General features: G+C 43.7%; 1 protein-coding gene across 3 annotated transcripts in view; it reads right to left on the reverse strand.

The window, feature by feature from the left end:
• robo3 (roundabout, axon guidance receptor, homolog 3 (Drosophila)) overlaps nucleotides 1–15090 on the reverse strand; it is a 125876-nt gene that overhangs the window by 59085 nt on the left and 51701 nt on the right. The window contains exon 1 of one of the 3 annotated variants that reach the window (XM_018755448.2): nucleotides 11699–12317. The exons of the other annotated variants lie outside the window; for them this stretch is intronic. Within the exon in view, the coding sequence (XP_018610964.1) occupies nucleotides 11699–11762 (64 nt within the window). The 5' untranslated portion in view covers nucleotides 11763–12317. Of the gene's footprint in view, nucleotides 1–11698; nucleotides 12318–15090 lie in introns of those variants that run through there. 3 annotated transcript variants of the gene reach the window in all.

Raw genomic sequence — 15090 nt, forward strand, 5'->3', positions numbered from 1 at the left:
GAGTTTATTTAAATGCAGTGCAAATGGCACAAGAGGTGAGAATGGAAAATCCAGCTTTTAAACTCCTTTATGTGGTAAAATGGATATGAACCCCAACCTGGGATATATAAGCCTATTCAGTTTGGTGTTTTATTTAAAAACCTTAAGATAATGCCTTTCATTTCTGACATAGGCCTTTGGAAATAAATCAAACCGGCCCTATAACAACCCCGCAATTCAAATCCCTAGCACACTGTGGAAAAAAGATTAGGCGATGCAATGGCTTCCAATTTCAAATCACAGCTACCCGCTACACCCCATCCCCCGGATCACAATCCCAGTGTCCGTGCCCTTTCAAATTGTAATTCCAGTACAGTTGCTATAGATATGGTGTCCGCTGGACAACGAAGAGGGGGACGAGGCTATGGAGTAGGGGGAATAAAGAAAGAGCATGGCAGAGAGACGGAACGAGAAAGGAAGAAGAAAACTACCAACTTTCTTCTTTAATCCTCATCTGCAATTCTTTTTACAATTTACACCACCTACCCAGCGCTACACCCCCAAACCCAAGTTTGTTGTTTTACACCCAGCCTACTTCTCTCCTTCGCTGGAACAGAGGAATTGATTTGCAAATGCACTGCTGTTCCCCCCACCAGTTACACTGGCAGCAAAGACAGGGGTCTCCGGGTACCCCCGCTCCACAAGTCCTATTTGAGCTTAGCGACAACAAAGGGCTGCTTGCATGCGAATACAAACTACAGGCTATAAAGGCATGGCCTTCATAATTAGGGCTCTGCTGTACAAAGGAGAATGGGCCATCGTCTTTTTAAAAAGGAAATTACTTGGCACAGCTTTGGACAAACACTTTCTTCACTTGGGTCTGTGTGTTTGTGTGTGTGTGTGAATGAGAGGGAGAGAAGCTGGCTCTCGGCAAAGTTCCTCGACAGCCCCAACCACAACACTGACACCTTAAGGTCGATGAAAGCAGCTTATGGCCATTCCTCCGACATCCGTACGTCACCGCAGCAACTCGTGACAGAAAGTGTTTTCAGCAGAACCAAGGCAGCAGATTAGTGTCAGTGCCATTAACAGACACTCGTGCGATCCAAAAATAAAGTTGCCATTTCAGTGCAGGGGTGGAATAAAGCTTTGTGTCTGTTAAACTGAGACTTAAAAGACACAGAACAATGACTTGGTCAACAGAGACTCCACTGCACAGAGATGGAAATGTTTGCTTTGCCTAAACAGTCAGTGTGCCATCATCAACACCTTCCACTCCTCTTGGCGTTTAGGCCGCCAACAAGGGCTCTCCAGGCATCCCTGTCCTGTTTCAAAGAACTGACATGTCTTGAAGTCTCCTTTCCAAGGGACTCTTAAATGTGAATTATAACCAAGAAAACAGTAGGTAGAGAAATCTGAAAGGAAAAGGACAGACGTTCTCAGTTCGCAAGCTGTCGAAACTGATTTAGAAGCAAAACAAGAGCTGAAAGAGCATAATGGCTGTTTTAACTCTTAAACGTTCATTATGCATCATCTCTAAGAGCTGCTCATGTAGTCTGACAGAAATTGGTAGTGGTATTCTAAGTAAACACAGTGCACAAACATTTTCTATTCTTCAGTTGCACTATTATGGCACACTTAGGGGCACGCCTGCAAAAACACACAGGCGAACAAGGGCTCAGACAAACTGCAACGGCTTTGTTGAATATGCTGCGTGTCATTCCACCTGCAGCTAGACAACGCAGTGAAATCCTCCGAGGCACAGTTGTCGGTGGAGGGCCTTGCCGAGTTCCTATTCCCTCAGGCACTAGTGCCAGGGAAAACCTTGGGAGCGCAGGGGGCCCAGTGGGTCAGACACCTGTGTAGCAGAGCACCCAGAGGTGGCGAACCTGTAGGATGCTCAAGGCACTGGAGCAACGAGGGCCAGCAGAGCATGGGGCCTTCTGATGTGTCTCCACTGCAGCGTTTGTGGATTCCCTGCCAACTCCACAGTAAGAGGATAAGAGCTCCAGCTCTTCTTATAACAGTCCTGCCAGCTGAAAAGCAGATGTCCTATGTCACTGCATTTATGGCTTTATGTGGGTGTTACAGAAGCATTAACGCATATTATAGCTCAGAACCAGTAGGCGTTTCACAAGTTTAAATAAGACTACGAATTGGCAAAACATAGCACAGTGGCTTTGGCCTCAGGACTTTGACATGAAAAGGTTCCTAGAGGTTACTACAGGTGCTCCTAGACTTGTGACATATGCGTCTTACAATGACCTGCACTTATGATAGCCGTGCCGTTAATCTTATATTATTTTGGAGTCCCATATTCCCAAGGCACCATATTTCTTATTGACTCAGTTGGTGTGTTTTTCAATGAGTGTGTTTAATTTACAGAACTTTTTGTTTGTGATTCTTTTCAAGTAAATTTTTTGAAGAGCTAGTAACCAGAAAAGCGAATGTTCTAGTGGTGCACAAGAGGAAAAGCAAAAAAAAAAAAAAAAAAACGATTTAGAAGTAAAAGTGAAAATAAGAGCGCAGCATGAAAATATAATACTAAACAACATCTATAATATTATTCTACCCGAAGTATTAGTAACACAAATAATGTATGAAATTAGTGGATGAAATACAACAAAGACCTATTATACAATGTAGCATTCACACACACACACACACATTTTCAGAACCGCTCGTCCCACACGGGGTCGCGGGGAACCAGAGCCCACCCGGTAACACAGGGCGTAAGGCCGGAGGGGGAGGGGACACACCCAGGACGGGATGCCAGTCCATCGCAAGGCACCCCAAGCGGGACTCGAACCCCAGACCCACTGGAGAGCAGGACTGTGGTCCAACCCACTGCGCCACCGCACCCCCACAATGAAGCATTCATCCATGCTAATTATTAGCATATTTTTACAGTTCATACAATACGGTATAAGGGGATGTGCAACATACGCCAATCTGTGCTGACCTACCTCAGAACAGAACCCTATCATAAGTCAAGAACTACCTGTAGTTTCAGTCCCTGTTTTGTCATTACTGTTACACCTTTTGAAAATTTACTTACCCTGAAATGTTAAACATTTCGCTATATAAATGGGTAAACCTGTAAGTCTGTCTGGCAGTACAGAAGGTCACTGCTGTTGTCTGTGTGAGTCTGTGTGAAGTTTTCATGTTCTCCCCTCTACTATGGGTTTCCTCCCACCAAAGACATGTGTTTCACGATAACTGGTAACTTAAAAAACTTGGACAAGTGGTTAGTGATAATGAGTATAAGTCTATTCTCATAAAAAGTGTTTGCTAAGCAAAAAACTAATGTAATTGCGCTTGCTTGAAGAAATCTAATTCCAAACAAAGGATTTCTGACCCTCAGATGAACATGCATCTTGCCCACTGGCCTGTGGAGTGCCGTGGAAGGCCCTTGCTAGCACACATCTGGACAACAAATTGAAAAAGGATTATGTTTCATCCGGGGGGGGGAGCACTTCCAGCTAACGACTGTCATTTCAGAGGTGACAGGAAGGGGGTGCGGGGCTATACAAAGTGCACTCGTGCAGTGTTTGACATAAAAACCCTGGGGTATGCCACAAAAAGACGTAAGTGGGGTGGGAAGGGGAATGCAGTAATGCAGCTGGAAGAGATAGCATCGACATCCCGGTTCCTAACCCATTGCAACGGGCTACGCATTCCAACAGATTAGCCCCACTGGACGCAGAGGAACCCCCCCCCCCCACTACCACATCCTGTCTGATCCAGATAGCAGAGGAGCCAGGCCAAGTCAGCAAGCAAGGATGCCATGGAGGAAGGAGCACACAATAGGAAAAACCTGTAGAGGATAGAGAGTGGCGGGACCAAGCAGCAGAACAGTGGATGCTGCTGTATATTAAACAACACTGGGGGCCCACATTCTGTCCCATATCCAGCTCTGTCCCACATCTCATTTTTTCGTAAATCCACAGTACTCACAGTCATGCTGCAGGGCTTACATCCAGCCATTCTGCTGGGCTAAGAGTTTTGCCCCTTGATCCCTAAAGTCTTGCAGCTTTTATCCCCCATCTAAGTGGACTGCCAAGGTGTTTCTGGGAAGGAGCATGATGCTCCTTGATCAGCACTTTTGCCATTCGCACAAGAAAATCGGAGGAAAGCTGTTAATAAGAGGCACTGCTGACAAATGGTGTTATTTTTATTGACCGGACTTTTTTGTACAAAATGAGCAGGAGCCTCATTCAAATGCAACAAGCTTGGCTGCCACCGCTGCGCTGCCACCGGCTGCAATTACAGCACCTGGGAAAACATAGATAACGGGGCAGGTGGGCACAGGGCACGGATGGGGAAGCACTGAATCCTGGATGGAGAGGCTCATCTGGGGGGCCCTTTTGACAGTCACCCCCTCCCGAGCAATGCTGTGCACAGACATATCCATGTGGACATCTCATCGTGCAAAGACACACTTCCTGCTCTCTCCGTGAGCCCTGGCAGGATGCACTACTTGCATTTCGGAAGTATCCTCATTTTCTTATTGAGGTGTCAGGTCCAGAAGTGTTCCGAAAACAAGAAGGAGCCAGCTTTACCTCTTGGGTAGCAGCTTGTGTTTACCACCATCCTCTGCACACCCCCTCTTGATACAGTACTGTATTTTAAAAAGTAGTACTATCACTTGAGAGCAGAAGTTGCTTTGACGCAGGTACGCTGATCATTTCTGGATAAATGGATCCAAATTCAAAAGGCATTCATTCTGAATCTCAGGGACAACTCTTAATGACAGATTACACTGTAATAGGCTCTCTTGTTAGAACTGCCTGAATTTCAAAATCCGCGACACAAATGGGTCCCATTGAGATGGAGGAGATTGCAAATTATGATTAATCATCCCATTTTCAGAACTAATCCTCGAAAATTAGAAGCTTACGAAAGATAACAGATGTCCCGCAGCCAATCTGCAGTGCCATTAACAATCAAAGAGGTAATTAGCGGTTAGCAGTCTTACTGGGAGAGGAGAAGAGAGGAAGTGTGGCCGAAGGCACGCTGACCAGACAGACCCGGCTGCTCCTGGGAAGGCAGCGAAGCGTCCAGCCGTGTCTCCGTGAGTTACTCATCCGCCCACGTCAATCACTGATGTAGGACGGGAGTTCATCTTCCCTGGCACTCCAGCACTCTGCCAGTCCTGCTCGGAGCGAGCAGGAGTCATGTCCGTCAGAAAGGAGAGACTCTCAGATAAACACACCCGGAGAGATAAGATCATCCATTATACCTGCCTCGGCAATAATCCCATGAAAATAAATACTGCTTAACAGACACTTAGAGCATTCCAGAGGGGACAAAAAGAGGGCAGATAGCAGTATTCCTGGATAGGGGAGCACTATCTCAGTCAGGCTGCAATTCAGAAAATACAGTTTACACAATTAAATGATTTTAAACTCCTCACAATACACCTTCCATTGCGACAACTTAAAACTTTATTCACATTACAGAAGCCTGTCAAAAAGTAACAAAAAAAGATAAAATACAAATGGACCTGCAATTGTGTTCATGGGAGTGGGGGAGGTGCAAGCTACCAGGGTTGATCGGGGGGGGGGGGGGGGGTGTAGAGGAAGTATGCTAATGAAAATTATATGTTTTAAGCAAGAAGAGTAGTCTTTAAACAAAGAATTCCTAACAAGTTGGCATACATGATTCAGATGTTGTGGTATGTCTCTCCAAGGCCACAGGAAAGTAGTTAAGCACTGTTTTCCTCAACATACACAAAACAGCACCATCGTCCATGTACTGTGCTCTTCTAACTCCTATACTGCAGCAAAGAAGTGGTAAGTCACCTTGGACGAACACATCAGACAAATAAAAAATAACTAAAAACGGAAATAATATATACACATGGGGAATTCAGCACAGAGAAGTACCCAATATGCACCAGCTTAGATGTAGTCGACGGGATGTGCACACTCATATCCATGGGCATGTAGAAACACCCTCGCGCTATTCTGACATCTCGGACAGCTGTATCCCGTGTTCTGTGAGACGGGAGAAAGGATGCAAGAAAGGATGCGCCATCCCTGTTATCGCCACATCGCTTCCTGCAGGTGTTTGGTTATGTTTTCGCAATCTAACTTTGGCAGGCTAATCTACCGAAGCCTCATTTTTCTGTTACTTCCAGAACTCTTGAGATGGATCTTTGCCGATTCTGAGAATAAACGGTCTGCTGGTAATTAAGTGATGCTTAAATTTGTAAGTCAAATTTAGCTTGATTGCATGTGAGCCCATGTCTCATCCTCAGCTCAAGCATTTTTGCTCAAGTCCTCCTTCTTTTGCTGTTCTCTTTTTTCCCCAGTTAATTCACTTTTGCTGGGGGGTGGCTTTGCATAAATGCACAAGTGGGGTGGGTGGAGCAATTAGTTTACTGAGGAATTAACATAACCTACACACTGCATGCATGTAAAATTACATTTATATTAGATTTCCCCTAATTAAATATGACATAATTGAAAAATGCATTACTAACTTACTTGTCCTCGCAAAAAATTCTTAAGAAAATGTAAAATTATTTAAAAAAAAAAAACACACACACACACACAAAAGAAACAGCATAATACAATTTAGTAACACATTCCAAAAGAGATAATTTTTCTTATTGAATTGCCTCATGACATCCAGCGCATCAATAATTTCACAAGCAAAAGTTAATGCCATGGCGCAGCTGATATAGCGAGACTAAACTGGTTCTCTAAAATATGCAATGAGCAAACATAAGTTGCACATGCCTACATAAAGCACATGCAGATTGCACAGAGATGAAGACAATATTACCCCAACTTGTGCGAATTGCCTGATCATCGGATGGCTGTGTGCCACAAACCCCCTCACCATCAGGGCCTCTGACATCAGCCCCTCCACCACCATACAATCTGTAGCTATAGCAACCTCTTCACCCCACCCACAGTTCCCCTACCCCAGCATCGAAAGGCAGCGGCTGGCCTGCTCCCCCAGTCCCTGTGCAGGCTCAATCACCACCACTACGGCACGTCTTTGGCAGCAATCCACTGCGGCGTTTGTTGGCCCGGCACCAGAGGCTCAACAGTCACTCGCCGCAGCCTCAGCATGTCTCACAATAGACTCTCTGTGTGGTGCAGCACCAATGAGACAGGTAAGTCAATCGTCGAGTGGCCACTCCAGAATGGCAGGGTGCCAACGAAAGAAGGGGTCCTGCAATGAAACCCATTCGGAGTCTACAATGCCCTGGGTTTTTTGGAAAGCCTCCATCGCAAAACAGTGCTGACAGGCAGCGGGTGCTAGCGTGTTTCAGCGAACCGGCCCTGTTGATGAAGCGTGGCAGGTCGAACTTGCAGGAGGGCCTCTGTTGCGGTACTTTCCAACAAGGTGCTTAACCTGCAGTCGCTCAGCTGTACGAACAGGTAAAACTAGAAGTTACACAAATCCTTTTAGACACAAGAACCTGGTAAAGCAAGGGAACGAGGCAATGTATAACTGTAGATTAGCACAGCATCGAATAGTATTTATCTGGGATCACTTTGTACCTTTTGCTGTTGTGGTGTCTCAGATAACCATGAAGGCGTAAACAGGGCCTTACTGAAGATGACAGGGTGTGAAGTGACAGCAGCTCATCTCCAATGCCTGCTGCAGGGCCTTCTTTGCCCACCCCACTTAGCTGCTTCCAGTCGGGGTACACGTCCAGCAGTGACGACGATATGTTGCTGTGCTCCATTTCCCTACTGGGGCCTACTTCTTGACCTCAGGGTCTTGAGGTTAAATAGGTTCTGTTGCTATACTGACGATGCATCACTGACTCTTTACTATGGGAGGCCCTAAAAAAACCCTTGAAGTAACTATATATATTCTAATAATAAAAAACACAATATATAAAACACAAGGCCCCAACAGCAAGAGTTCCTTCAGCTCTTTTTAACACAACTGAAGGCTAAACAAATCACCTTTCACATATCTACAATTCCAGCGGCAAACTACTGAGCGTTGACAACCTAAAATGACACCAGCACGGCCTACAAATGGCTCATCTCAGGAGACTATGCAACATACTGACAGGATGATAAATCTGAAGGCAAACAGATGGGTACACAGGGAGGCAAAGGGGCAAGGTTCAAGCTACTGAAAAACGCAACGTATGACACAGCTTCGTAAACAGCAACTTGGTCAAGATTGGAGACCCGGTCAAACAGGAACTGGGGGAGGTGGTACCCTTCGCTGGAAGATGATACACTTGGTTCCCAGGTTTAGTCCCAAAACGCTCAGCCATTCATAAGGGCAGGGCAGGACAGGAAGTAACGCGGCCGCTACACTTTGGTGAGTCATCCCCCGACACATGTAGCAGCTGTGCTAAAACACTGTCTTGCTCATGTAATAGCATACCCTAAGACAGTCATTTCAAAGTTGTGGGCAAACATGCCACCTGGAAACTGATGGAGATGACAACCAAAAAATATAGTACAGTGGGTAGGGCATTGTTTATGCAACAAAAGATTTTCTCTTAGATAATTCATAAAAGAACTGGTATTATACAGTGAAAAAAGTATTTTTTTTGTCCAAATAACACATTAGGTCAGCTGAATTTTAGTCTCCTTAAATTCATTCACAAACTATTTAAGTTTATTTGTGAATTTGATGTAAATTCCTAATTTCTTGAATTTATAGCAAAATACCTTAACAAAGACCCCCCCCGGTCTTTGACCTACATTTTAAGAGCAATTAAAAAAACACATTGGCATCAGCTAAATTAGTCACAGGCATTTTTGCTTCTCTTTCCATTTAGAGCCTGGTTTGAAATGTGTAACTACAGTGGGAGTCGTCTAGGCGGTCTCAGGCCAACTCGGCGACAACCAGAAAACTGACAGCTGTTCTGAAGCTGTTTAAAATGACTTCAAAGGAGACCGAACAAACAAAGAAACTTCTCACAATTACCCATCTTTCAAGGAACACGAATGAATCCTCCTCAAGGACAATGAAATTCCATACCAAAATGTCAGAAGACCCTTGTAACGTCTGAAAAAGCAACGGAAGAAAAGCAAGAAGGATCTTGTGTTGGCTGCTGCCAAGGACCGCGGCTACTCTACATTAACACTAAACAAAGGTCTGTATTCTGTGCAATAACACATCTGACTGTAGCACTCAAGAAAACATGAGGAAAAAAATAATTTCTTATTTACATGTTATTTAAATCATTCTCGTCAACAGTATGTGCATTAAAAAAATACAAACTCAGTGGGGGATGTTACATCTAAATAGCTTAGAATGGAGGAAGCACAGAGATCATGTCACACATGGTCAAATACGCATACAATCCTTTTCACCCCAAAGACCGTGCGTTCCTACATTGAATCCAGACTAGAGCACAAGATAGTGGTCACTTAAACAAAAAAGGTATGTGTGTTGTATAAAAGCTCCCGAAAAAAAACAACAGAAAGTGCACAAGTACACAAAACATGCCTGTCGACCTGATGACAGCTGACAGCAGTTTCAGACATTCTGTGTAATTCTGCAAAGTGACACCGGACTTACAGAGCGGTAAACAAGCAACTCGGTCTGTACGCAACGTGCCTCATTGGAGCATCTGGACTCGTTGAGGGTTTATTCCCACAGATGTTGCAATACCCTGCACTGCAATGTTTACGGCCTGACGTAAAAAAACACACACACACACACACACACACATACACACACACACACACAGTTCAGCCCTAGCTATCATCCTGTAAGAAAAGGGCAAAATCCCAATAAGCCCAGGAAAATCCGCTCTTGTATCCAGGAAACATTAACAGCCAGACATTAATTATTTAAAAAAACATCAACAAATATGTGTCAAATTAGTGAATTGTTTCACGTGACAAGAAGTCATCTGATAGCATCTCCCAAAAAATGAGAACAACACACATCTCTGTGGATACATATTAACAGACAACAGCGAACACTTGCAGCAGGCTTATATGGCCAGCCTATTAATGTCACCAGCCAGCATTAAAAGGTTAAGTCCAGCTTTCATTAAAAGGTTACGCTACACTCAGCTTTCTTTAAAAGGTGAGGTCCAGCTTTCATTAAGAGGTTTGGGCTGCTCCAGCTTTCGTTACTGAGCTCTAAAGCCCAGGAAGGACTTGGCACGGACAGTGTTCTGCAGCAGTGCCTTGTTTATTCTTAGACTGCAGTTGTATTTTACCTTAACCATTCCCGTGGGATACGGCGTGCACCGTAATTCTTTAGGGTCACCAAGTGAGTTTGAAAAGGAGAATAGAAGGAGAAAAATGTCATCTTCCGCACCATGTGTGTTCCAGGCAGAGGTTGCCATCCTGTCAAGGACCTTTATAAAGACACCTCTGTCCAGCAACACAGATCCAAACAGTGGAAAACTGACAGAGCTGAGAATAGGAGGACAGCAAACCCTCCACAAGCTCATTCTCATTAACCAAAAGGTCCTTCTCCCATTTGAGTTCCAATTAAGAGCCGCCATTTCCAGGAGCCCATCCAATAAGCAAATGATGACACATCAGTCTGAATCAGTGTGTGTGCGAGTGTGTGAGGGGGGCACCACAATGTACAGTGTGACATTAGTATGATAAATCACGAGTGTCAGTAGCAGTGGGTACTGCAGTGGGTAGGGCTGTCAGCAGGACCGTCACTAGTGGGGTGCACTGTGGTAAATATTCTATGGGCTCACACAATGGAGATGACTCACAAAAATTCCAATGTAGCAATTAATTTATTTTATTGGGATGGGGCTATCTTCAGGGGGCCCAGAATTGCTAGGAGGTACACCACTGGCTGTCACCTAGTCTGATGGATGGTTGCTGACTGGAATCCCCTCCTACTGTAGCACCCTCGATCGAGGTACTTTCCACAAGTTAATACAGTATAAATGTAAATCCGTGTAAAGCTGATTATCTAACACCGCACACTTCCTCAGCGATATATATTATTATAAAAAAAACTGCCAATGTTACAATAACTGCATGTATTACTCTCTACACAATGCTGTGGAAGGAAAAGGCTTGGCTACCTTATTTATTAGTTTCTTCCTCCGAAGATGTGTGGCTGACATTGATTGTCATTGTAATAAACAAGGCAGAAAAGAGTCGTTGTTGATGTCAGCGCTGTGTGTTGTGCGCGGAGCCCAAGTTGAGCGAACATTCAACAGGACGCGGAAGAGCGGCTTTACAGCTATAGTATATTATAGTATATATAGTCATAGTGCTGTACATGTACAGTATAACTCGTCCCGGGCGTAAGGGCGCTGAAGTACGTGTTATTTATCCCCAGTGCTCCCACTAACCTTGTTTCCCCGTGTTTTGTGTGTAACTCCGATTGTACCGCTGGCAGTTCGGTCCCCACGCGAGTCGATACAACACCGGCTCGTGCACATACAGTTTAAACATGTCATTTGTCATGAAATTAAACTGCACTTTATGCGTTTACGTTCACGTCATACGGGAGGGGGGATACCTGTCCATAATACAACCGACACTTCATATAATATTAGTCGCTATGCATTTGATTTGTGTCTCCCAAAGCCGCAGTCTGCAAGGCGTCCGCTCCGACAGCGCTTCCACGCGGTTTCAGTATTTAAAAAAATAGTCGAGTTCAAAATGCGAGGGTTGAGAACTGGGTTGTATTTCGTGTTAGTAAACATAGCGCGTAAAATAAGGTAATAACGACGCGCTGAGGACACGCGTTTTTCATTTCAGCGCGACTGTGCGGCTCGTGAGAAACTTACCTGAGGCGACGCAGAGCAGCGCGAGCACAAGTGGCAGGACGTCCACAGTCGCGGGAAACTCCATCTCTCTCTCTCTCTCTAGCAAAGTGTACCGACTGTATAAATATACAGATAAATATATACTGTAAAAAAAATGCTATCGTATCCCAGGAAAGACTCCAAATTGCGCGCGGGCACACACCGAGACCCGCATCAGCGCGAACTTTGAGAAGTGGGTTCGAGAGCTCGAGTCAGTGCCCACCGCGGCAGCACGCGCATCTCACAGCATCAGCTTCCCGCGCGTGTGACCCGCGGAAAAAAACAAACCCCCACTTCGTGGCGTTAAATCCTGCTGGTGGAAAAAAAATCGTTTGGTGCGGAGACAGGCAGCCCACGGAGCGACGTTATATTTCTTTTCGCGCGGAGCTGTATATTCACTCCTCCTACGGCCACGGGTTTGCTCATTCATTGATCGCTGCTATTTCCGCGGGTGGGTGGGCGAGTGCCTGTTCAGCTCCCGACGATCACTCCCATCCCCGTGGACTCCCCCTGTCCTTCTGTGAGCGCAAGTGAAGGAGAGCGCGGTCCCACCGTCCAGCGTCGGGAGCGCGAAGTCGCGGCAGCAGCCCACCCCAGAGGACCCTCGACACACCGATCGGCGGTTTTAAAGAGACAGCGACCCGAAAGAGCGCCATTGTTCGCCCGGTGCCACGCGCGGCAGCTCGCGGACGCCCGAGCTCAGTACTGTGCCACAGAAGTTAATACACGACACATCACCCAGGCTGGAAAATTCTTATTATCTGCGACTTATTCAACCGTGCACCTTTGTGTCTGCCTGTTACATAATCAAATATCAACGTAAAAGGGATCCTTTTTCCCGCACATAAAGTTATTATGTATAAATTATTATTATAAACTTACTTTTCGAATATGTTAGTATAACTATCTTTGCAGCAATGGGGGCAGTTTGAATGAACGTGTGTTTTAAAGAGTTTTTAATCTAAGTTTATGAGTAAAATGAGAATATAAGTAGCTTTACGTTATTCTCCTATGTTTTTTACTACATCTTTTCATCCCTTTCCATTATTTGAGGTTAGCTTTAGTTTTGGTTCTTTAACATTATGGATTTCGTCTAAGTATACCTGGTGTTAAATTAAGATTATATAATTGGCTATCAGTTGTGACTTTCCAGTCTCACGAAACTACAATGATATCTAGATGACACAATGGAAGGCTGGGACTTATGCCTGTTAGTCAGACAGTCAGAGGAGAGAAGGAGTGAAGGTAGTCCTCTACAGGTAGGAGAACATCAAATGGTTTTGGGCAGGCTGGAACCCATGCCTATGTCTGATCAGAAGTTAAACTCTTAATGACTTAAGCACACAATTCTGCACAAGCTTCAGAGCAGGAGAGACAGCCCAGCTAAATAGGATCCTGACAATCCTGTGGCTTAATGGAAAGCAAAACATGGGAATGCCGGTGGCCCAGCAACACGAATAAGCCGTAATATCCGTCCGATTTACTAAAATCCAAGAAACGCGTGGAATGAGATTCTGATGCAAGGTAACAAAAAGGCTGCTTTGGTTAAGCCATAGCAAAAGGCAAGAGGTACGTGACACATTGGAGTAATGTTCATCATTAAACATGACTTCAGGCTGACTTTATACTGTAGTATAACATAGAGTGGAGGCACTTTAGCATTTTGTATATATTTCTACTGGTAATGGAGCTAAAAATCAAAAGCTGAAATCTTGCTAAACAGTTATGTCAGATACCCTTGATGTTGCCCTTATGTTTCATGCATATGGAAGTTTAACTTGATTGCAGCACTGATTAGTTGAGCCGTGCTGTTTAATTGGATAAAACATTATGGCACAACCTCTAAATACATTTAAGATCTGCTATGACTGATGTTTCATGTTAAGGCCTTCCATCACACAGTATCAGTGACCCAGAACATTTAGTGAGCTTGTCAGAAGTACTCAGCAGTCAATAAATTTTTAACAATCATTTTCCCAATAAATGTCTTGCATTTGTGATGACAGTAAATCAGCACTTTGTTGCGGTGATTGAAATAGTGCTTTGATATTTAGACGTGAGGTTTGTGCGCCGTCACAATGAGATCTTCCCAGTTTCTTTTTAAAATTATTTTTGCATTTTTACCAAAGTAATGCTTATTTGATCTTCATATCTAAACATCGACAGATCTGTCATAACTTGTCAAAACTGCAAGGTAAAATTGAGAATGCTTCACAAGAAACAAGTTAAATACTCATTTGCTACAACAGAGCTGATTGAGATAAAACTTTAGCGCTTAGAAAAGTTTGAATCTATAAAAGCTTAAATTTTCTATTGCACTTATAATGGAAAAAAGTTAAATTCCCAATAGCATGGCCCATACCCTGAGTCATAATTTATTTCAGTCAGGCACACCTTTCCAAAGATGTCCCAGAATACTCCATCTGCTAGGCATAGGTGCTCTATAACTAAGTGTATTTTGAATGATATTGCATATTTAACCTCTGCCTTGACTGCTCTTAGCAGATGGATGATGGATATTTGCAGAAGACATCGTGCCTCGGCATAATCAGGGGAAGCTAGAGGAAATGTTGTCCAAGGGAATAGCTTGTATGTTCAATAACACTCGCTTGTCAGCACAACACCTGATGCCACAATGCAGCCTACAGTGATGCCACATTTAAAAAGGAAATATCCTTTCCCTCTTTATAGCATTAAGGCTAATTAATCCATCGACTGCGGACTGGGTTTCAGCAAGTGCCAGTGGAACATGATTAATTACCCCAGCAGTGAAGGCAGACAATTGAAATTGGGCACTGGCTAAGTAATCTTGTGTCATGAATCTTGTGTCAGATGACTCTCCTTTTCACTACATCATTTTAAAGCTACTTCATAAAATATTAAATGTTTATGTCTGATGATTCCCACTGAAGTGCTGGATCCAGTTTCAAATGTACAAATAAGCAAATATTAGGGGAATTTCTAAGCATTCATATTCTACAAATGAGGGCCGCAAGACAGAGGACAGAGATAACCAAGGAACCATCTAAATGATAAAGTATCTATACAGCTAATATATACTGTACATATGTGTGTGCATATACACATACTTTTTATATAATATGTATGTCATATATACATCATATACAGTTAATATATACAAATTATATAGAAATATTTAGCATATATTAACTGTAACTGTATATATTAACTATAACTGCATATTAACTGTATAAAAGATGCACATATTACATATATAATACATAAATATATGCACACAGATATAGACAGTATATATAAGTTATATAGATACATTATCCTTTAGATGGTGAATATATATTCACTGTGTATATATTTCTGTTTTCATAAATTAATCAAGACCTTAAAGCTTTAGT

This window comes from Scleropages formosus, chromosome 4 (assembly GCF_900964775.1).
Source record: "Scleropages formosus chromosome 4, fSclFor1.1, whole genome shotgun sequence".
Lineage (NCBI taxonomy): Eukaryota > Metazoa > Chordata > Actinopteri > Osteoglossiformes > Osteoglossidae > Scleropages > Scleropages formosus.